Below are 25,104 nucleotides of genomic sequence, written 5' to 3' on the forward strand. Positions count from 1 at the left end.
TGTGTATCAGCTGGTGTTGTGTTGAGTATACACATATGTTATCCTCAAAGCCTCCCTAGGTAACTGATATAAATGATATAAATGTGTATCAGCTGGTGTTGTTGAGTGTACACATATGTTATCATAAAGCCTCCCTAGGTAACTGATATAAATGATATACATGTGTATCAGCTGGTGTTGTGTTGAGTATACACATGTGTTATCCTGAAAGCCTCCCTAGGTAACTGATATAAATGATGTACATGTGTATCAGCTGGTGTTGTGTTGAGTATACACATATGTTATCCTAAAGCCTCCCTAGGTAACTGATATAAATGATATACATTTGTATCAGCTGGTGTTGTGTTGAGTATACACATATGTTATCCTAAAGCCTCCCTAGGTAACTGATATAAATGATATACATGTATATCAGCTGGTGTTGTGTTGAGTATACACATGTGTTATCCTGAAAGCCTCCCTAGGTAACTGATATAAATGATATACATGTGTATCAGCTGGTGTTGTGTTGAGTATACACATATGTTATCCTAAAGCCTCCCTAGGTAACTGATATAAATGATATACATGTGTATCAGCTGGTGTTGTGTTGAGTATACACATGTGTTATCCTAAAGCCTCCCTAGGTACATGTAACTGATATAAATGATATACATGTGTATCAGCTGGTGTTGTGTTGAGTATACACATATGTTATCCTAAAGCCTCCCTAGGTAACTGATATAAATGATATACATGTATATCAGCTGGTGTTGTGTTGAGTATACACATGTGTTATCCTGAAAGCCTCCCTAGGTAACTGATATAAATGATATACATGTGTATCAGCTGGTGTTGTGTTGAGTATACACATGTGTTATCCTAAAAGCCTCCCTAGGTAACTGATATAAATGATATATATGTGTATCAGCTGGTGTTGTGTTGAGTATACACATATGTTATCCTAAAGCCTCCCTAGGTAACTGATATAAATGATATACATGTGTATCAGCTGGTGTTGTGTTGAGTATACACATGTGTTATCTTAAAAGCCAAATTCATAGATTTGTTTGGGAGTATATATTCAGTATTATCACATATGGTGATCATTTATAATGTATTCAAATCAGTATTATCAAATATGTTGATCATGTTTCATGTTTCAGCTTGACGGCACTGGGTAATGTGATCTATACTTTAGGTGATTCACACACAAAAAGTGGCCATGTTCCTTACAGAGATTCTAAACTCACCAGATTATTACAGGTATGTTAGGTTAAACTTTTTTTCTGTCACTATGGTAACAGAAATTAGGCGACTGTCAGTCATATCTATTCCATTCGTCCATCTGTGCATTTCTATGTCCAGTCATTTCTCAGATATGCATTGACCACATTCAAACTTTGTCTGATCACATTCAAAAGATGAAAGGTAATACTGTATTTTGTGGTTTGATTGAATTTGGCGTTTTGATGGTCATTTTGTCTAAAGAGACTGTCTGTTATAAACATAACTGAACCGTTCACAAACCCCCATCCTGCACAGAAGTGCAATGATATGATAGCTAAAGCAATCTGTGTTCATTTCTATACAGGATGCTCTTGGAGGCAACAGTTATACATGTTTTTTTGCTGTAGTATCACCAGCTGACAGCTGTTACACTGGTAGTTTACAGACATTACAATATGCTCAGCTTGTCAAGAATATACATAACACAGCTAGGAAAAATGTGGTACGTTCTTGAGGCTCATTTCTTTTTTTTTCGTCAGTGTACTGTTTGTTATTCTATGAATATATATGAATTTGAATACCTAATGAACCATTGTCATGCTAACAATATGCAAATTAGGCATAACTTGTATTTGAAAACGAGTTTAATTATAATGTGGAATTATGGGATGAATTTAATCTTAAATTGTATGTGTAAGTGTAATATTAAGTATTTGTTCTAGAATGTGTTTTTGCAAGACATAACAAAACACAGAGTTAGGTTGGTACATTATCACAGGGTAATGACAAATAGATTGTGTCTGCTTCATAGTACCATCTGGACTGACAATGAGTTTGTGTTGTGATTATGACATGGTGACACCTACTGTTTCTCTATCCAAGAGCAAATAGCAATCTAGGCCGAAGTATTTAGCGTGTAACCCATGTGTGTCTTGTGGAAGAATGGACGAGAATCTATACTTAACTTCAATTATTCATACAAGTTACACAACAAGCATGAAATGCGGTATGCGGTGGTTGCAGCACCCAGGAGCCACACGCGTTTATTACAATGTTTATTTATCCCCCCTTACATATGTAAATATACACACAATTGATGCCAAAGCCCCATCATGAATACATCAACCCCCCTAAAAAAACCAGATGTAAAAACCCGTCAAGGGAGAAAAACATCTGGAAACCTGTACCTGACGCAATGTCAGATGTACCTAGGGGTGGACGTCGGGAGTCGTCCATATTACGAATACTATACATTTATAAAAATAAAATAAAAAATACATCGTGAGTTGTTTGCAACTGAGACTGAATACAATAGAATACTCTTCTTACTATATACTCATGAGCACCTGGCTACTTAGCCACTAACCAATCGGAGCAGGTGCAATGGCACCTGAATAATTTACATACGAATAGATAGCAATTATCTTCTAATCTACGAAACGCAGATAATTTCTCATTATGGTTGCCACTCTACTACTTTCCTGCATTAAATAGACTTTATAGATTATATGTAAATTTCTCAATCGATACTTATCTTCAATTATTTATACAAATCACACAACAAGCATGAAATGCGGTATGCGGTGGTTGCAGCACCCAGGAGAGCCAAAAATTTAGTTATGGTTTCACAAAGTGGAATCCAGGGGCGAAGCTGTATTCGCGTCTTCTAACAAAATCTGAAGACATATAGCAATGTGCAATGGCTTAAGTGGACAGGCGACGCCCTCTGACAAATTTGACATGCACCATTGTTTCCATCTGAGCCAAGTGCCGGTGTACTTGCTTAAAGTATTACCGGATCTAAACGCCAACATCACATCGGGCAGAGTGTCGCAGAAGTCATCCAGTAGTGGGTTCGGCCTTCCAATTCTGTATCTGAAAGACATCTAAAACTACACGATTTATACAACAAAATTGATAATATGCCGACATGAAATAACGAATTATCTACTCACATCGCACGCTGCTGTCACACAAGAACAGCAGCAAAGGGCCGAAAGGCGAATATATACAGACATGCCGAAAGGCGAATATATACAGACATGCTGAAAGGCAAATACATGTATATACAGACATGCCGAAAGGCAAATATATACAGACATGCCGAAAAGCGAATATATACAGACATGCCGAAAAGCAAATATATACAGACATGCCGAAAGGCGAATATATACAGACATGCCGAAAGGCGAATATATACAGACATGCCGAAAGGCGAATATATACAGACATGCCGAAAGGCGAATATATACAGACATGCCGAAAAGGCAAATATATACAGACATGCCGAAAGGCAAATATATACAGACATGCCGAAAGGCGAATATATACAGACATGCCGAAAGGCGAATATATACAGACATGCCGAAATGCGAATATGCCGAGAGGCTACATACCCTGTAAGAAGGTAAACAAGAATACAAAATGATGCAACATAAATTATTCACGTTAAATACATATTTACAAAATTACTTAGTCATGACAGATCTGACTGCGACCCCACCCAAATTTGCTTTTATCAGCATCTTGATATGCTTCATATGAACAGAAACCAGAACCATACCATACAGAGCATATTTGCTTTCGCCACAGCATTTTTAGTAGTGGCATCCAAGACGGTATGCAGGCACTGCATCACCTCCGCCACATTTGCCGCTGTCCCAAGAGCTTCGCTATTTTGTTAGGACAAGTCGTGCTTAAATTTCGCAAAACGGTCTTCTACCATGGTGGTAATATGCTAGTAACATAGTCGAGCAAGGCCTGGTGTTGGTGGTGTTATCTGTTCGCTGAGGCCTTTCGTCGGTGTGGACATCGCGAGTTGTTTGCAACCAAGACTGAATACAATAGAATACTCTTCTTACTATATACTCATGAGCACATGGCTACTTAGCCACTAACCAATCGGAGCAGGTGCAATGGCACCTGAATAATTTACATACAAATAGATAGCAATTATCTTCTAATCTACGAAACGCAGATAATTTCTCATTATGGTTGCCACTCTACTACTTTCCTGCATTAAATAGACTTTATAGATTATATGTAAATGCTTACAATTATGAATATCACCTCTGTGTAGGATGAGAGTGCAAGAGTTATCAAAGAACTGAGGGAAGAAATCAGTAAAATACGTGATAAATTAGCAAATGTTGGTCCTGGTCAGGAAGCTAATAAAGAAGACGTACTCAGAATGCAGGTAAATCAGTGATTGAATCTATGCTTGTCTGCATTTTGTGTGGAAATTAGATTGTCTGTGTTCTTTGTTACTGAAATCTGTACTCTACTCATTGTTAATTTGGTCTGTTGACAGGATTTAGTGCATGATCTACAGGTAACAAAGCGTCAGTCTTGGGATGAAAAAGAAAAATTGTCACTGCAGTATGAAGATGAAAGGAAAGTGAATTTAGCAAACAAGGTATGTTTTAAACACACTCATTTATCTTATGTATGATAATGTTTCCACCTTGTTTAACTTATGTTCGTCCTGATTGCTTAGTTGGCAATATTTTGTAAATGTGTAATTTTTTCATTATTTCCAGGGTATTATTGAATGGGTAATGAGTGACAGTGCAAAGAAAGGAAATAAAGAAATGCAGGAAAAGTTTCTCCTTATGCAAAAAGAAAAAGACCAGGTATATATTCTATATATATATATATATATATTTATGCTTACACATGTGGTGAATATGAAATAGTCTTGTCAACATTTGAGACTAGACTGGATTATTTCAGACTAATTTTCTTACAAGATAATTAGGGTTTATCTGCCTTGATTTAAAATAATATAACCTTTGTATTTCACAAGAGTTCCCGGGACTTTGAAATGCCATGCTTGAATTGAAAAAAACAATGAAGGTTATTAATATAGTGGGAAAATTACACTGCAGAGAAGAATTTAAATTCCATCTGTTCGGCTACTCCTCCTTTGAACTTATACCCTTAAATATTTCTTGAAATTAACCCTGATTTTAGAAATTTGACTATGTTTGTCCAAATCTTTTTAAAGAAAATTGCTATATAGACTTCATTTTTGAATTTGTGATGAAATGTGACTCAAATTCCATCTGTCTGGCTACTCCTTCCTTTGTTATCCATAATTGGGGGGATAGCACTGAGAAGAAGAACTTAAATTTCATCTGGCTGTATGGTCGTTACAGCTTGAAAAAGTGACAGTAACTGCATACTGATAATGTATATTTCAATTTCACTTGTATATTTCTATCAATGTGATGATACAAACTACATTGTCTTCACTCAATTCTATTATGAGTGTTACATGACAAATATTATTTGTTTACATTAAAGTGACACATTTCTTTTACACAGACACTGATGACACATTTCTTTCACACAGACACTGATGACACATTTCTTTTACACATACTGATGACACATTTCTTTTACACATATACTGATGACACATTTCTTTGTGACATACAGTGTAAACTGATGACGCATTCCTTTTACACAGACACTGATGACACATTTTTTAGCTCCGCTGTCGACTTTGTCGAGCGGAGCTTATCATATGAGTGATTGTCCGTCGTCGTCGTCGTCCGTCGTCGTCGTCCGTGTCAATGTTTTACTTTTTCGACTTCTTCTTGAAAACTACAAGCCTAAATGCTTTGATACTTGGTGTATATGTACCTTGGGTAGACCTCTCTTAGGTTTGTTCATTTCATGTTGATATCTTTAATTCTCTAATTTTGGTGAATATTTTTGTCATTTTTGGTAAAAACTGATATTTTCGACTTCTTGTTAAAAACCGCAAGTGCAATTGCTTTGATATTACATCTATAGGTACTACATGTGGACCTCTCTCAGATTTGTTAATTTTGTAATGATATCTTTAATTCTTTAATTTTGGTGATTATTTTTGTCATTTTTGGTAAAAACTGATATTTTCGACTTCTTGTTAAAAACCGCAAGTCCAATTGCTTTGATACTACATATATAGGTACTACATGTGGACCTCTCTCAGATTTGTTCATTTCGTGATGATATCTTCAATTCTCTAATTTTGGTGAATATTTTTTTCATTTTTGGTAAAAACTGATATTTTCGACTTCTTGTTAAAAACCGCAAGTGCAATTGCTTTGATACTACATATATAGGTACTACATGTGGATCTCTCTCAGATTTGTTCATTTCGTGATGATATCTTTAATTCTCTAATTTTGGTGAATATTTTTGTCATTTTTGGTAAAAACTGATATTTTCGACTTCTTGTTAAAAACCGCAAGTGCAAATGCTTTGATATTACATATATAGGTACTACATGTGGACCTCTCTCAGATTTGTTCATTTTGTAATGATATCTTTAATTCTCTAATTTTGGTGAATATTTTTGTCATTTTTGGTAAAAAGTGATATTTTTGACTTCTTGTTAAAAACCGCAAGTCCGATTGCTTTGATATTACATATATAGGTACTACATGTGGACCTCTCTCAGATTTGTTCATTTTGTGATGATATCTTCAATTCTCTAATTTTGGTGAATATTTTTGTCATTTTTGGTAAAAAGTGATATTTTCGACTTCTTGTTGAAAACTGTAAGTCCGATTGCTTTGATATTACATATATAGGTACTACATGTGGACCTCTCTCAAATTTGTTCATTTTGTGATGATATCTTCAATTCTCTAATTTTGGTGAATATTTTTGTAATTTTTGGTAAAAAGTGATATTTTCGACTTCTTGTTAAAAACTGTAAGTCCGATTGCTTTGATACTATTCATATTGTTCATTTTCTAATGATGTCTTCAGTTCTTTAATTGAAATGTGCATTGCTAACAGCGGAGCTATCTCAGCCGATAGGCTGCTTGTTTCACACATAAACTGATGACGCATTCCTTTTACACAGACACTGATGACACATTTCTTTCACACATAAACTGATGACGCATTCCTTTTACACATACACTGATGACACATTTCTTTTACACATACACTGATGACACATTTCTTTTACACATACACTGATGACACATTTCTTTTACACAGACACTGATGACACATTTCTTTTACACATATACTGATGACGCATTCCTTTTACACATAAACTGATGACAAATTCCTTTTACACATACACTGATGACACATTTCTTTGTGACATACAGTGTAAACTGATGACGCATTCCTTTTACAGACACTGATGACACATTTCTTTCACACATAAACTGATGACGCATTCCTTTTACACAGACACTGATGACACATTTCTTTTACACATACACTGATGACACATTCCTTTTACACATACACTGATGACACATTTCTTTTACACAGACACTGATGACACATTTCTTTTACACATAAACTGATGACACATTTCTTTTACACATACACTGATGACGCATTCCTTTTACACATATACTGATGACACATTTCTTTTACACATAAACTGATGACGCATTCCTTTTACACATATACTGATGACGCATTCCTTTTACACAGACACTGATGACACATTTCTTTTACACATACACTGATGACACATTCCTTTTACACATACACTGATGACACATTTCTTTTACACATAAACTGATGACACATTTCTTTTACACATACACTGATGACGCATTCCTTTTACACATAAACTGATGACGCATTCCTTTCACACATAAACTGATGACACATTTCTTTCACACATAAACTGATGACACATTTCTTTTACACATACACTGATGACACATTTCTTTTACACATAAACTGATGACACATTTCTTTTACACATATACTGATGACGCATTCCTTTTACACATAAACTGATGACGCATTCCTTTTACACATAAACTGATGACACATTTCTTTTACACATACACTGATGACACATTTCTTTTACACAGACACTGATGACACATTTCTTTTACACACACTGATGACACATTTCTTTTACACAGACACTGATGACGCATTCCTTTTACACATACACTGATGACACATTTCTTTTACACAGACACTGATGACGCATTCCTTTTACACATAAACTGATGACGCATTCCTTTTACACATAAACTGATGACACATTTCTTTTACACAGACACTGATGACGCATTCCTTTTACACATAAACTGATGACACATTCCTTTTACACATAAACTGATGACACATTTCTTTTACACATACACTGATGACGCATTCCTTTTACACATAAACTGATGACACATTTCTTTCACACATAAACTGATGACGCATTCCTTTTACACATAAACTGATGACACATTTCTTTTACACATAAACTGATGACACATTTCATTCATAATTTGTTTTCGACTCGTTCTAGTTGTTAGCGGAGTACAAAGAGAAGCGTAAACTTGTTGATGAAATGAAAGACAATTTACAAGCCAGGATTGCGGACTATTCCAAACTTGCAGAAAGTGGTAAGCACATGAAATACACTGTAGTTTTAGTCTGCTGTCTAAACATAGTGATTCATTCAGCATTATTTAAACCTAGTCAAGGATTGCTGATGGAATTCATTATTATAATCTTATTGATATTACTGATATAATCCAAGGCTGCTGAATCTGATTATTTACATAATCACGTATACACTTTTTGTATGAGCTTTCCATAATGTCATATTTAAATGCCATAGTTACCCCACCCCCAACAAAAAAAACATTTTTTAATATTTTTTAGGGGTCAAATTAACATAATTTCATTTGCCTGCTGGTTTTGATGACATTTTTAGAAAACATATTGTATCCCTATTTATTTTCTGAAAGGTGACACTTTTACTTTGAAAAGGTTGTACAATTGTTATTCTCTGTCATGTAATTATTTTCAAGTTAAAAAAGTTAACTATAAATGTTACCAGGTAAAGCATCTGAGTCTGAAACCAAAACCAGAGTCACTGCAATTCATGAATTAAAAGAGAAGTTAAAGAAGGAGAGTGATAGTGTAAAGGATGTGAAAAGAAGACTAAAAGAGCTACAAGAGAAACATAAAAGAGAAAGAGAGGTTAGTTGATGATAATGCTAATTTAGTGTAGTGTGTTTTTTTTTTTGCATTCCACACTGTCTATAGTGTATGTGCACTGATTTCTCCAGCAAAACTGTAAATAGAAGAAAATCAACTACAAATATACATGTATGTTATTAGGTCCTGCTGTTGATTGGAGATTGTTTATATGGTGTGAAATGATTAGATATTATTTGACTTAAAAAGAAAAATGTTTCATTCTGAAGGGTGTGCTTACAAATTACTACGGGAAGCTGCATCTATAAAAAGTATATACATACAGAAATTCATTTTAGCATTACTAATTTTCATTTTTTTTTTAGATGAAAAAATCGATATCAGGGTCAACTTGTATGTTTTGGTTTTCTTACACCGACTGCATTAATTGTAATTATTTTCACACATGTACACATCTGAACACACTATAGTGCGTTACACTGCCCTCTACAGGCAGTTATATGTTTCTTTTGTTTTTCTCATCAGGAAGTGAGATCTGAGAATGCCGATTTGAGGAACAATTCTGAATTGAGGAGAAAAATTGAGAAGGAAGAAAGACAAAAACAAGAAAGAGAGAATGCTGCAATGCTGGCAGAAGAACTTGATAGAATGAAGATAGAAATAGAACATGAGAAGGCACAGTTACAGGTATGCATAAACTTAACATACCAACATTTTTCCAGTCTGTAGACAGTGATAGCTGCTGCAATATAAATTGACTCTTTCTGTTCAGTGTGGAAACTGGGAAAGCCAAACACACAGATCTGATTAAATTAAAGTCCAAATTTCATTCAAAATTTCCAATATTTCTATCCAGAAACCTGTACATTCAATAATCTTTATAAAATCGTCTATACCCTATTTGCTGCATTACTGTACATGTGTATTTACATAAATAACTGAGGTGTGTCTATGGTCATGGTGAGTCATATTTTTAATGATCCAATACACAAAACATGCAAATTTTGGTTTACATGTGCTTCTATTTGAGCACTTCTAATAGAGCTAATATAGTAATGCTAATTATAATAATCTATTTTTAGCATATTTCACTTGTATCTTGGCAACATAATGTTCAATTAAAAGATATATTTCATGCATAACACAAGATTTAACTTAATTAAAGTTTTATTACTTAAAGGCGATAGTCTATGTACAGCGTATTTTGTGTCTTTTACACAAATGTACACTTTGCTGTGGGTCCCATATCAAACATGGGATGAACACTTCCCTTTGGTGCTTAAAGTTATTTGGTGCACTGTGATATCTTTATGCTGTCCCAGCGATTCAAAAGTGCCTGTTTTATCACTTTTATCCTTGTAACATTTGATTTCTTTTTTCTCTTGTGATCACAATCAACTACAGAATGGTATTCATTATTTGAATATTTCTTAACAGTTAAAGATGGCACAGGGATTCAATTACACAAATCAAGAAATCATGCAGTTAGAATCAGAATTAATCGAACTGAGAGCGGAAAGAGCTGTGGTTACAATGCAGCTGCAGGCTCTGGACCAAGAAAAACAACAGCTATCTAATGATGTGGAGAAAAGTTATCAACAACATAAGGAGGAACTTGAAATACAGCAGTTACAACATTTTCAGGTAATTCATATAATGTATAAATACATGTAACTCATATAGAGTTTTGTGAAGTGCCTATGAGCATTTATGGTTATATGGTACAATGTACTATATAAATGCTTACCTATTATTATTTACATATAATACTACAATACTATAATTTCAATAGACACACTAGAGTATTGTTACTAATCAAACCATTAATATCAATCCCACACATATCCCAACAGTCAGAAAAATAATTGCTGATAAAAATAGAACATACAGTAGCAATAAAACCTAATAAATATTTATATACAAATTGTATTTCTATTTTTGTTGGTGCTGCTCATTAGTGATTTTGAGAAATTAAACCTTAAAATATATCTATTAATCTTACTGATGTAGAAACTGTTTCTCAAATTTTATATATAACATTTATAGCGAGTGTTGAAATATGATGTTTTGACTTGTGCAAGAATAAATGTTGGCAATTTATCAGGAATGAAATCATTTTTGGGATCTTGTCTACTTCTGTCATGCTTTGTTTTGCTATCTTATTTCTGCTTTCAAAAACCATGGACAGACAGCAGCAAACAAATTAGTGCTGCATGTAATTTATTCAATATGACGGAAAACCATCACTTTCTACTGAAATCTTGAAACTTAGCATTGAAACAGTACAGTACTTATCCGGGTAAGAGCCCATGCCTGGGCAAACGCCCACCCCCCACTTTTGACACAATAAAGAAGTTGAGGTCATATCCGGGCACACGCCCAGGGGGTCTTTTTCTACACACAAAAAAAATATTTTTTATTCGTTGACTGTGGTTGTATTAACAGTTGACTTTCTTGAAGTCTGTCGTGATACTTCTAACAATTATGTATTAATTGTGTAAAACAAGGGGTGAACGCAAAATAGCTGTGACAGCTTTCTGCCTTCAGGGCAGCGCGTTCACCGCTGATTTTTTTTGGAATCATAACAGTCAGCAAGTCTATAAGAATAATTTTATATATTAAAGCAGAAACGGTAGTTCTCTTTTTGAAATATGTCGTGGCCCTAAAAAGGGCTGACCGTTTAATTTGTGCTTCCTTAGAAACGATTCAAGCAAATCGTATAAGGAGAGCCGCTAAGCAAGTATCGTCGTCGACAATGAAACCAATGTTGCAATATTGTAGCAACCCGTACCTGATAGAGTGGTTGAAATCACGTTATTTTGGCTTTATAAAATAGTTTGTAGCAGCTTGCGAATTCATAACTGGGGCCAGCAATTTTGCAATGTCACACCGAAGACTTTTTTACCATCTTTCATCACCGCTATTGCATTTCTGTCATGAAAACTATTCTTCTGTCGTTGGATAAAAAAAAAACTTCCTATTTCAATTCCACCGTGATATCCATATAATGAGACATTCCAACTGTCGGAACTTGCTGAATGATAACTTTCACCGTTATTCATAAGCGTCGAGTCTGATAAAAAAGCAATGTCACGATTTGGCCTTTATGATGAAATACTAGTAGTGACGTCATTCTTAGCCAATCAGTAAAGCAAATGCATAAAGGTCAAAGATGATTGCCAGACTGTAAACAAAAGCATCGTGTGCCATCACAGCATGAGAGCGACCCCATTTTTCTTGTCTCTTTATTATGATTAGACATGAATGAAAAGTGTCAAGCTGACAGACTGCGAAATCCGTGGATTAAAAGTGCTACGTCCAAATTGTGTGGGACGATATCAACGAACTTCAGGAATAAGTTGTAGGGATTTTGTTCGACGGCTACAGTGACGCCGACTTAGACATTGAGGGTTTTAAGTTTGACGAAGATGGCAATGAACATACAAATAAAGATCTGAGAAGTTTTTTCAAACAGCTATGAATTTTTATAATTTTTACTGTGTGAATTTGTAAATTATTATTGTTCTTGTATGACGGTAGATTCGTAATTTGTCAAGACTGAAAATCATTTCACGCAGTTTAACCCCTGACATTTTAATTCATTTTTAGTTCACGCGTATTGGGTGTGTTTGTTGGCAGGAAAATCCTAATTCAAATGATTCCTCACTGTCGATTTTTATTATTTCTGGTTTATTTGTCATATTATAAGCAATACATTATTTTTGTTTTACTTCTAATGTTGCATATTGTTCATTTATTTCTGTTGCATGTTTTCATATGCCATTCTATTCCCTGCCGCAGTTTGGTCTGCGTGTTGTAAATTTTCGCGAATTTTCATTTTTTTTTTGCCAGGGATCTCCTGGCAAACGCCCACCCCTTCTTTTTGCCAATTTTCCATGTTCAGGACCCTGGGCTTATACCCGGATAAATACAGTAATGAACAATATTTAATCATCTGACTTTGAGTACTACTGACATTCTTCTACATCAAGAAAATTACCAAGTTACCATGGAAACCTGAAAACGTAGCCATCATCCTAGCTGTGATGTCACCAGCATCCGTTTGCTAACATCCAGGTTTTTAAAGATCTAGTATTGCCATCGAACCATGTGACTAATCAGTGTGCTTTTAAGAGTTGAAGTTATGCGAGGTATAGATGATAAAAAACATTTTACAATTCAGTAGTACTTGTGAAATTGATTATCAAACATTTGAGTCTACATTTTTGTATATTTCATTAATTCATTATGGCGACCAATAAAATTATTTTATTACCCAATCAGACATAGTCCAAACAAGTCGACTAAAATCTCACCTGTCTCGTTTTTCTACAAAAGGGGTCTATTCATCCAATTACTAAATTATATGCTAGCCTGCTGAGAATTTGATGATTTTAAAAAAAATATGCATTACGTATCAAGACTATGTTGCGCACATGTAATTAGCTCCAACCAAATTTTATGCTCTTCTGATGAGAATTCAAAGTTTTAAACAAATTATGCCTTGTGGCATTACAGACTTGTTACACACATGCACTTGATAAGACAATAACAAGTCAGGAGAAACAGCCATGACTTCAATGTCTAGAAATGTGGCCAGGTACAAAAATATTGCTACTTGTAATTCAAAATCATTGTAAAAGAACTTTGCTCAGTGTGAAACATAATTTATAGACCCATGGAGGCAACCAATTCTAATGAGCTTGAAACAAACGTGCTACTAGCCAAATTTTAGGTGAATGAGAAAAGTGTTTCTGATGATTCAACCTTGTAGTAAACCTCGCATGGCTGCTATAGTTTTTATTCATGAACGTGGTAGTCCATATGCCAGTGATAACTAGAATTGGATTACTTCAAATTTCTTAAAAATCCAATTTGATCGCTAAACATGTTTAATTGTGGAATGGTTTGCAGACCCAAAGTTACCTGTCCCACAGATATAAATATGTGTAGTATATTGTTTGTGCAAGGTGACATTTCTGGACTGGTCACTGCTGTCTGTTCTGTTGTTTTTATTTTGTGCATGTATCTGTGCCAACCAGTCTTCTATACCAAATACCATATGTTTGGAGGACAGGGCACTAATTAGTACACAGTCGTTTCTGGTAATCAAATCCACAACCTACCAGATAAGTTGCGAACACGCTAACCACTGTATCATGCTATAGTTTTTATTCACAATATTTGTTGTACACATGTCAATTATACTACAACAAACAAATTTAAATCTCCAAAACCTATTGGACCAGTAGTACAAAAACTACTTCTGGGTACAAGCCAAATTTCAGGTCAGATGTGGTTATGGTCGTTTTATTTTGTTTGTTAGTAAATTATGGCGTGAAAAATCATGTGGTGAGCTATATTTATTATTCATTATCTCTTGGTAAAGTTCATGTCAGTGATGCTACAACAAACAATTTCAGATCTCTGAGACCTGCGGAAGTATAATTGAGTACTTTAAGTTTTTTTTTAATCCAAAATGGCAAAGACCGTGTGACCGATCTAAATTTCAGAAGTCTGGTTTACCTTTTCACATTAGCCCTAATGAACATAGTAAGTTGTAGATAATTCTGTTCAGTTGTTTCTCTCAAACAAGCTCATGACAAAAAATAGCACAAGAAAATAGTAATTATACTAAAAGAGTATATAGTATATATAGTATAAACATTAATCTAATGAGGCACAGTTTTTTCACCAATACATACTGTACAAAGATTATATAACACATCACTGTGTCTTTGATTCATACAGACTTTTAGGAACTATCGAGAAGTGTTTGAGGAACAGAAAGCTGCATTAGAGCAGAGATATCGCTCATTACTTGAAGAATCCATCCAGGATGCTGTCTTTCTCTCCACAAGAAACTCTGAATTAATGCAAGAAAATCAAGCATTAAAGCAAGGTATGAGCAGTTTCTTGCTGTAGTGAGTGTGTAAATGTTGGACAGATAGCAAGCTGTCAGTGACAGGGGATCTTTAAAATGACCAATATTTTAATTAAAATAATACATTTGTTATAAATCAAACAATGCAAAAGAATATGACAATTTACTGACATGAAGTTTAATATAGATTTTATCTAAACAAAGAATAATGCTTATAAGTCCCAAGTTCACATAAAAATAATATGCTAATTTGCCTCATGGTTTTGATACTTTTTTTGGAGAACCCTGTGTTATCAATGTAATTGTTTGGATTCTTAGATCAGCAAATTATTATACTTGATGAAGATTGATTGTAACATTGTATAATGATATATGTTGTTAAATTACAGAGATTGCTGAGCTGAAAGACAGGGTATCTATGGGTGGTGGTGGAAAACCAAGCAGACCTTCATCTTCCCAGGCTAGATCTTAATATTGTGCCATACTTACTCTCATTACGGCACTGGGAACATATTACAGTTGTACAGACCACACAAAAATTGTATATGGTGATAAAATATGATTATGTTTCACAAAGCATTGACCATAGATATAATGAATAGTACAAACAGACATAGTCAACTTAGTCATTAAATAATGGTCATGTAAACAAATTACTAATTCATAATTGAATTACAACAAGCTTACATGGTTTGCTTATTTTTTTTAGTTTGCTTAAGATGCACACTGACTCAGATTACATCACTATTTTCTTTATAGGAGTTAGTGACCATCAAATTAGCATTGAGTAAGTAGTTATAATCTAGTTTAGTCTACAAATAAGTAGTATTTATATTTTGTACTTGTGTCATTATGTTAATCCTATCCATTATTACTCTTCGGAGGCTGGTGCAGTTGTCCATCATTGCATAATTGTTATAGTATTTAGTCTTGTCATTTGAATCTTTGCTTCTTTGAAACATTGTATCTGCTGCATTTCAATCTAATGGCTGTCAATTAAAGGCAGCCATTACCAACCAGGAAATCCTTGAATTTTTATTTAAATCAGACAATTGCATCAAATGGATGGTAGTGTGAATGGATGAACAAAACATATTGCAAAACTTGACTGTGTGTTTTCTTCTTTGTACAAGCTTTCTTGTACACATTGCTGTAGCAAAGTAAAAACAACTGTTAATCAAAAGTATTTTTGGGCCTTTAATCTGATTGATGTACCCTTGTATCAATATATTAAACACTGTTTCCTACAGGGAAATTCACATTTACAAAGTGTTTATGTGCAACCACATTTTCTTACAGATGGATTGGTTAAATTTTCACAATTTGTAAACAGAATGTCTATAAAACTTAAGAACTGTAATGTAGTTTCATGCTTTAGTCACAGCATAATATATAATATTTTATTGTCTTACAAAGTCATAGTTTTTATGTACTATTTGTTGACCTAAACATTTTGTAGTGTAAAGGATCAAAAATGCATGCTGGTCATTGCATTTTGAATATTTTTTATTGTATTTGTATCTGTATATATTATGAATTTCTGATAAATATTGGTATATAACATTGTCTAGATGTGTTTTACAATAATTCTGTGTTACTTCATTATCTTAGTCCATGTGTAGGAAACACAATGGGATAAGGGGAAAGTTGTGAGGGCATAGCCCAAAACAAATCCCTGATGTCCTGTGGTGTTAGCATGGAAATAAAAAGGACAGGAGAGAGCACGCTATTGTTTTCCCATGTTCCATGATCACTTTGATTTATTTACTTACTAAACATTCCGATAATGAGATTATGTAAATAATTAACATTCAGGTAAGCTCTGAAACAGTCAGCGTTTTACAGAGATAAATTGACATCAAAGTCACACAAGATGACCAAATCGCAGATTCTTGTAAAATAATATTCTATCCCAATAACAAGTTCTGCGCATGTAAGGACAAATAAACAATGGCAATAAGACTTGAAACAAGAGAAACAAAAGTTATAAATCGGATAAAAACCTTTGATCCTCTCTCCTGTACTCGTACCTTCCATAGTGTAAGCTACACTGGCTGCTTAATTTGCAAGGTCAACATAATTTCCCCATCAACAAATCATTTACTAATTTCCACTAACCACTCTGAGACCAGGGCCGCATCTGCATAACAACTTCACCCATTCAACAACACACTGGAATTTTCAAGTTTGCAGTATGAAATTTATAGCCTTGTAACCATGGATTTTTCTCAGATTAATGCAAGAAATCATGTGCTGCATCACAGTCTGTGATTGGCTACTTGCACAGATTGTCACTAGGCAGGTGTATGTTGACTAATATTGTGCAGTCACTGGTTATCCCATGCACCGTACCTCAACATCCGGTTAAGAAGCGATTTGACTTCTATTGTCTGTATATGCGTTTCGATGTTTATCTTTTTGATCCTCCTGCATCGAGTTACCGGAAATATCAGAAATATCGGAGCTGATATAACTCAGCATATCGTATGACGTAATTTTATCCATAACTCTTTGCGTAAACAAGACTCCACATGCGCAGAACCTACTTTGTTGACTCTTTGCAGTTAGTGTGTCTGTATGTATGTGTGTGTGTGTGTGTGTATGTCTGTTCCACTGCTATCTCAAGAACCATACATCGGTTTTTGATGAAACTTGGTGCATAGATGCTCTGGGCCAATACGCAGATTTGATTAGGTTTTGGTAAAAATCTGTGCATATTAATTACCTAATTTGCATGATAATTAGCTAATTTTTAGCTGTTCCACTGATATCTAAACAACCACTAATTGGATTTTGATGAAACTTGGTACATAGATGCTCTGAACTTGTGTGCAGATTTGATTAGGTTTTTGTAACAATTCTTGCATATTAATTACCTAATTTGCATAATTAACCCATGTTAGGCTTTTCCACTGATATCTCTAGTACTAATCATCACATTTAATGAATCTAGAACTATGCAGAGACCCAATTGGGTTCCGGTAAATATTTATGCATATTAATTACCTAATTTGCATAATTAACCAATTATCAACTTACACACTGATATCTTAAGTACTGATCATCACATTTCAATGAAACTTTGTACATGGATGCTGTAGGATAATAGACATACCTGATTGATGGTGGGTTAAATCTGTACATACTAATTACCTAATTTGCATAATTAACCAATTTTAAGCTGATATTTTCCACTGATATCTTGAGTACTAATCACATTTAATGAGTCTAGAACTATGCAGAGACACAATTAGTTTTCAGTAAATACTTATGCATATTAATCACCCAATTTTAAGCTGTCACACTGATATCTAAAGTACTAATTATTCCATTTTAGTGAAACTTAGTACAAGGATGCTCTAGAACAATGTACAAACCTGGTTAGTTTGGGATTAAAATCTGTTCATATTAATTCCCTAATTAGCATAATAATTCATAATTTTTTTGTTTTCATCACATTTTAATAAAACTTGGTACATCGATGGTCTGTTACATTGTGCAGAGACTTCATTAGTTTTACATTCAAATCTGTTTATATTAATAATAATAATAATAATAATTTTATTAACACTTACACATTCCCCGGAGGGATTGGCAATGGTTACAAAAGTTTAAAAAGGAATAAAAGGTTACAAAACAGAAAATAGATAATAAAAAAAACAAAAAAAACAATCTAAGCTAATACATTACAGATAATAGCTAGTATAAAATTATGATACTACAATAGATAGATTTATTAATTTTATGATTTGCATAATTAGTTTTCAGCTTTTCCATCAGTATCTCAAGTACAAGTAATTTCGAATTATTTTTAATGTGTCTCCAATAATCTCAACACATGTGAGTTCTTTCTAAGCTTTCTTTGATTTTTGCTGTGATCACGAGACGATAATAAACGGTCAGATCGCAGACAAGTCGTGACGGTGACAACTAAACGTAGAGTTGAAAGTGTACAGTGACGCTGAGACGTCACTGTTAGTTGGTTTGAGCGAAACGCGCATCGCCTGGATGATTGAGGGAATAACACATTTAGGCAATAGCGTTTCTTAACCGGGTGTTGAGGGACGGTGTCCCATGTCATATCAATCACATTCCATTTTCATGCCACAAAGAGGGGATATTAAAGCTTTAAACCAAATCAAAAATGCCCAAAAACATTGAGAGTAGACAAGAACATCACAGTTGTATGATTTCAGAATAAAACTTGCCTGTTTTTTGTTCAAAGTTTCTATAAAAAAACGATCAATAGAAATATTTCTCTTTCGCGGTAGACCAGCAAGTTTATTCACGTTTCCAAAATAGCAGCTTCGATTGAATTGAGCATGCTCAGAAGCAAAGGGTCATGCGTCAATGTACAGTTGTTTGGTATATCTCTTCTCAACTTTCATATACAGTGTGGCTGCCGTGACTACATGAGACCGTTTTGGTTATGCGTGTGTGAAAAGTCAGGATTTATAATGCCGTTGGATGTTACTTGGCATGAAAAAATGGGTTTTCTGGTATTAGTAAATCAAAGTCAATGTTCTGTTCATAAATATTATTTTGACTTTGTGGGCCGTGTGAGCTGATTGGAACATTTAGCAATGCCAGTTACGTAACAACGCTGCTTCATCACTGGTTTTTGAATGAAAAAAATGATACCGGAAACATGATCCTTTGTTTTTTGCAACAAATTTGCCACGCATTCGCCAGATTTGGGTCTCGTATAAGCTAAGATGGCGATTGTTGCGCACGCCAACAAGTACAAACCGAAAAGTTACTAAGCTTGAATTTGGTGTTTGTTGGTGATTGGAAGGAGTTGCCGGTGGTAATTAATGCCCAGGGCAAAACTCGTACTTGGGATTTCATTAGAAAATCGCATTGGATTGTGGGAAAATCAATGTTTATCAACACGAATGTCGCACATGCGCGGCGCGATGACTACCACCTTTTGATTTCGAGAGGTCCATAGAAATTCACTACAAATAGTAGCAGACGATAGAGATAGTGTGGTGCGAGAAAATATTCTGCTTTTGTCGTCTTTTATATGAGATACCGTTTGGCATCGCACGTCGTCAAAGCAACTCGATCTTCATCCGACGTTGATGCATTCTACATACATTTTTGACTCCCGTGTGCGAAGCACAAAAAGGGAGTCTTTGCAGTTAGTGTGTCTGTCTGTGTGTGTGTGTGTCTGTTCCATCGATATCTCAAGAACCAATGTTCGGATTTCAATGAAACTTGGTATATAGCTTGTCTGGGGCAATGCGCAGATTTGATTAGTTTTTGGTTGACAGCCATGCATATTAATGAGCTCATCTGCATAATAATGTGTGAATTTTAAGCTAGTTCAGTTATATCTCAAAAAGCATTAAAACGATTTTAATGTAACTTGGTAAGAATGTTACTAATGATTGGCTGCTGCAATTCATTGTTGCATTTTACATTTTAATTAAAATTTAGCATTTTTTATGTATTTTTTTAATTGCATGAATACAACTAGTAGGAATCGGTGAGTGGACTAATTTGCATAATGATGCGCATGAGTATTCTATTTGTTATGACCAGCAATTTATGATGGTGTCGGCCATTTTGTTATTTCCAGTGTCTTGTACAAAAACGAAGCAAGCGCTCGGGAGATGAAATGTATCAGTTTACATTATGAAAAGGTCTAAGAAATTACATGTATGATTTTTTATTATCGTATAAGTAAATAAATTAATAAGTAATTGAACAAATGTATAACCTCAATGACTGTGAAACGAATTACTGTGCAAGCTAGTTTACATTCACGTGTGGTGTACAATTACATTCAAGCCTCGGAACATTGAACCCTGTGTGAGCCCAGTCAAGAAAATAATGAATGTGAGATTCATCATCGCCAAAACCATGGCAGTGTTGAAGATATGAAAAAGGTTGGTAGGTTCGATTTCATGGTAAAATGTTGTGTAAATTCGTTGTACTTGTGAATCCTGATTTATCACCGTATTATTGAACGCGAGAACAAATATGGTACTCTCCAGCATCAATGTAGTTGTATCACAGGGAACCCAGGGACTATAATCAACTGTAATACGCAGTCTCTATGAGCGGGGGGGGGGGGGTATCGGCTGGTATCTAGTGTAAGAAATAGACAAGGGATGAAGGCTCCAGCCAGCTCACATTTTTCAAACTCGAAAAAACAGACGAAAAAATAAAAAATAAAATCTAAAAAAATACCAGGTTAAAGAATATTAGTTGCTCCTTCGAATTTCGCCAAAGCCTTACCTACATTTTACCGATATCTGCAGAATAAATCAAGAAAACTACACAAATTGACTCCATTTAGGAATTCCTAACGGTTAGTCCGAACGCACGACACCGTTGGAGGCGTGGCCTGTTCAGCATTTGTCAACAACCAATCACAAGACTGGTTACGAACCAGTTGAGCAAGGCTAACCGAGTCGTGACCTCCATGTGACAAATACTGAACAGGCCACGCCTCCAACTGTGCCATGCGTTCGGGCAAACCGTTAGGAATTCCTAAATGGAGTAAATTTCTGCAGTTTTCTTGATTTATTCTGCAGATATCGGTAAAATGTAGGTAAGGCTTTGGCGAAATTTGAAGGAGCAACTAATATTCTTCAACCTGGTATTTTTTTTTAGATTTTATTTTTCATTCTTTTCGTCTGTTTTTTCGAGTTTAAAAAATGTGAGCTGGCTGGAGCCTTCATCCCTTGTCTATTTCTTACACTAGATACCAGCCGATACCCCCCCCCCCCCCCCGCGCGCTCATAGGGAGTGCGTACAGTTGATCATAGTTCCTGGGCTCCCTGTGGTTGTATCAAGTCGCTGCCGTAAGGAGATATTTCCTTTGTATCGCTTACCAACATTGTATTGTACTTCTTTCCTTTATTTTCCTTTACACATTTGGAAACTTGCATGGTGCACTTTCACCCCCACCTTCCCCAAATTACGAAGCTATCATGTCGATTAGTAGGTATAAGATGTCTGTGTGTTGATGACTACGTCGTTGTGTATTTTTATTTATTTATTTATTAACACACAACATCCCCCGGAGGGGATGAAAAGGGTTACAAATCAGATATTAGTAAAAGAAAAATAACCACATAAAAAGTAAGGGAACAAAAAGGCATAAAAAAAAAAAGATAATAATTTGAATACAAGGAATGTATTACTGGCTTAGTTTATGTAGGTGCTGCTGTCTTGTATTAAAACAGTTTTTTAAATATTGCGCTAAAGGAATAGACATTTTCTCGTCACTTAGTAATGATATGAATTTATTTTCATTACTAAATTTGTCAAAATTTGGTATACGTATAAGGGCTTCTCGTACGTAAAATGGGGCACATTCCCAGTAAAAATATCTATTTACACAGGGCGGACAAAATTCGCCTACATGTGTAAATTCATGTTGGGATTTGGAGAAAAAAAAGCTCGTGAAACATACCGAATTTACCGTGACAGGAGTGATCAATTTTGGTGCCGATTGTTGGTGGGCTGATCAGCATGTCGGATTATTTCTGAGAACGTCCTTCGTGTGGGAAATCACAAAATCATTATCACTAAGTAAGCTGGTTTACCTTATTTTTGTGTCAGGGTACCCTGTTCAAATGACATGAATCGACATGCGATGATTACCAAAACAATTTGACAATCGGTGTCTCATTTGTTCACCGCCCCCTCAGCACGGTGATTTGTTATGACGGTGGTTTGTTATGAGCGGTATTTTTTCCCGGCCCTTTTCGTCGGAAATTACGAATTCATTACTCTAATATATCCTAGTTTACTTTAGATGTTTCATCAGATTATTCTGTACATTGATTTTATCTAGCAAAGGAAACAATCGGTGTTTGGCTTTGTTATATTTACACTATTGCAACACCTTATGTGGGCCCTCAGCGTGAGCCTCGTGTTTCACTATTTTTTGCATTGACAGGCTGAATGGAGAGTACCTCATTTACATATGTAAATGAGAATTAGGTTTGATTTTGAACAGCGCCCTCAATCCAGTCTATGACGGTTGGCCTACTCACGAGTATTTTTCTTCCGGCGATTTTCAGTAATACTTCCAAACGTTTACACTCACTTGGAGTTTTGTTGGTGAATTATTGTTGGTAAGTACTTGTAAATAAGTGTTTTTAGTTGTTTTAGTAATTTCTTGTGTGAAATCTGAATCGGGCGTACGCTATCACATCGTAAATCAAAGGCCGATAAATGTTTGCCGAGAATACAAGCTAAGCATAATTTGGTGCAATAAATCATGGCAATTGAAAGTTCAAACACAGATTAAATAGGTTTTATTAAAAATGTTGTGGCTCAAGGCTGATTTTCATTAGAAAATCGACGTCAAAGTGGTGATACGAAATGGACCAGTTATCTCAATTCAAGATGGCGTCGCTCTATACTTACTGCATGTACATATGGATCACATATGTAGCAGGGCATATCAGTGCTAACTAAAATTGACCTCGACCATTATAGAAGCATATTTAGTTTCATCACTAGTTATTTTACCGATAAAATATCCTGATAAAATATTTACATGTTACTGTTAGAGTTAATGTGTTAAATAATTTTTGGAAATGTGCATGCATTTCCCCATGATAAAATGAGGTAATTTCAGAAATCCCATAGGTCAGGGAAAACAGGAAAATCAAGGAAAAGGGTGAAAAGGAAATTCCCTGCATGGAAAAATCAGGGAATTTGGAAAAAAAAATAAAAAAATCAGGGAAATATTTTGAGATAGAGTGGTAAATAATTTTATAGGCATGCAATAGAACCTTCTTAAAAACATGTACATGGTTTAGTTGTCACCACTTGTTGGCTGCCAGATTTCGTAATTTGTTGAATAGAAGTGTAAACAACATATTCATTTTCTGAACAACTAAACATTTTACTGATCAGTCTATTGTTTGCAACAAAATGATGGCCAACATGTATGTAGCAATGAAAATTGTGTTTGGGGATGCCCCTTTGATTGTAATCTGTAGAGTTTAAGGAACAGGGAAATTATGTACCTGATCAGGGAAATGTCAGGGGGAAATCATTTGTCTGTCATTTGTTGATAGTTTTAACATGTCATTTATGTTATGTCCTGATATGGTCATTCATTGTTTTTCATAAATATTTTTGGGGATGGGAATGCTATACAGTTTGTAATTTAATTCTTGCTTTGCTTAATTTCAGGATTTATATACCCAGTAGTTTCTTGTGATGTCAGTGCCGACTCAGTGGATCTTGCTGTAGACACAACAAAGAAAGCGTTTATCCAAATATCCTTATATACGTTCCTGACTTTATCACTGTATTGTTTTTTGTTAAATATATCATTGGTTGCTAAATCTTTATTCTGTGGTTGGACTGTCTTTATTCTGCATTTTTCAAGTAACATTGTTCTCTGGTATACAGTTCTGTACTGTAGTACAGGGTGTTTTTCTTTGGTTGTATAGTTCCTACATTTGCTATACAGTTTCTGGAGTTTGTGTGGTTAAATATTTTTCCCTTCATTCATATTTAAGGCAAGTTGATTGAAAATGGTTTTATTTAAACACTGTAGTGTTCTGACATCAACGAGCAAGGACTGCTTGAAAAAAATTGAGGAGCTGTATCTAAGTTGTAGAAAATGTAGTTCTGGTGATGTTTACAGTAAGCTGATTGTAATTGAAAAATTGACTCATTATAGATTACTGAAATTAAGATTAGGTTCTAAATTACATCAAACAGCATTCAAGCAATATGTAAGAAAAATGCACTTGAAGTTTGTGCATACCATGCAGAACAAATACAAATCAAAGAGAGATTACATGAAGCAGTATTCACCTCTTGTAAAACAAATTCTCTATTATAAGCGACAACTGAAAAAAATTAAATTGACTAAATGTGATGGTCGAATCCAAAAAGCTGTTATTAACAAAAGATTACAGCAGTTATTGATATTGACTAAAAAATTGCATTATGATGATATGCTAACAGAACAAGATTTAAAAAGAAAACAAATGTGTTTGCAATTTTCTCAAAAATTAAAAAAAAAAGTATCCTCTAAGCATACAGATTTGTCAAAAATTGTTGTAAACATTGATGGTAGAAGGGAGAAACTGAAGGTTTCT

General features: G+C 34.7%; 1 protein-coding gene and 1 long non-coding RNA gene across 3 annotated transcripts in view; both read left to right on the top strand.

Moving 5' to 3' along the window:
- The window catches only part of LOC100366509 (kinesin-like protein KIF13A), a 41,986-nt gene extending 25,409 nt beyond the window's left edge, over nucleotides 1-16,577 (top strand). For both annotated transcript variants that reach the window (XM_085498082.1, XM_085498083.1), the window contains 11 exons: nucleotides 1,146-1,245; nucleotides 1,574-1,711; nucleotides 4,289-4,405; nucleotides 4,520-4,624; nucleotides 4,749-4,841; nucleotides 8,495-8,591; nucleotides 9,032-9,174; nucleotides 9,658-9,819; nucleotides 10,570-10,776; nucleotides 14,884-15,034; nucleotides 15,406-16,577. In XM_085498082.1, the coding sequence (XP_085354208.1) occupies nucleotides 1,146-1,245; nucleotides 1,574-1,711; nucleotides 4,289-4,405; nucleotides 4,520-4,624; nucleotides 4,749-4,841; nucleotides 8,495-8,591; nucleotides 9,032-9,174; nucleotides 9,658-9,819; nucleotides 10,570-10,776; nucleotides 14,884-15,034; nucleotides 15,406-15,488 (1,396 nt within the window). In that variant the 3' untranslated portion in view covers nucleotides 15,489-16,577. The remainder of the gene's footprint in view (nucleotides 1-1,145; nucleotides 1,246-1,573; nucleotides 1,712-4,288; nucleotides 4,406-4,519; nucleotides 4,625-4,748; nucleotides 4,842-8,494; nucleotides 8,592-9,031; nucleotides 9,175-9,657; nucleotides 9,820-10,569; nucleotides 10,777-14,883; nucleotides 15,035-15,405) is intronic.
- Nucleotides 16,578-22,937: 6,360 nt separating this feature from the next.
- On the top strand, nucleotides 22,938-24,345 carry LOC144346473 (uncharacterized). The gene is made up of 2 exons (XR_013419532.2): nucleotides 22,938-23,112; nucleotides 24,185-24,345. It is a non-coding gene; the product is annotated as an uncharacterized LOC144346473 (long non-coding RNA).
- Nucleotides 24,346-25,104: the final 759 nt, after the last annotated feature.

Source organism: Saccoglossus kowalevskii, chromosome 4 (assembly GCF_978046115.1).
Source record: "Saccoglossus kowalevskii chromosome 4, keSacKowa6.1, whole genome shotgun sequence".
Classification (NCBI taxonomy): domain Eukaryota; kingdom Metazoa; phylum Hemichordata; class Enteropneusta; family Harrimaniidae; genus Saccoglossus; species Saccoglossus kowalevskii.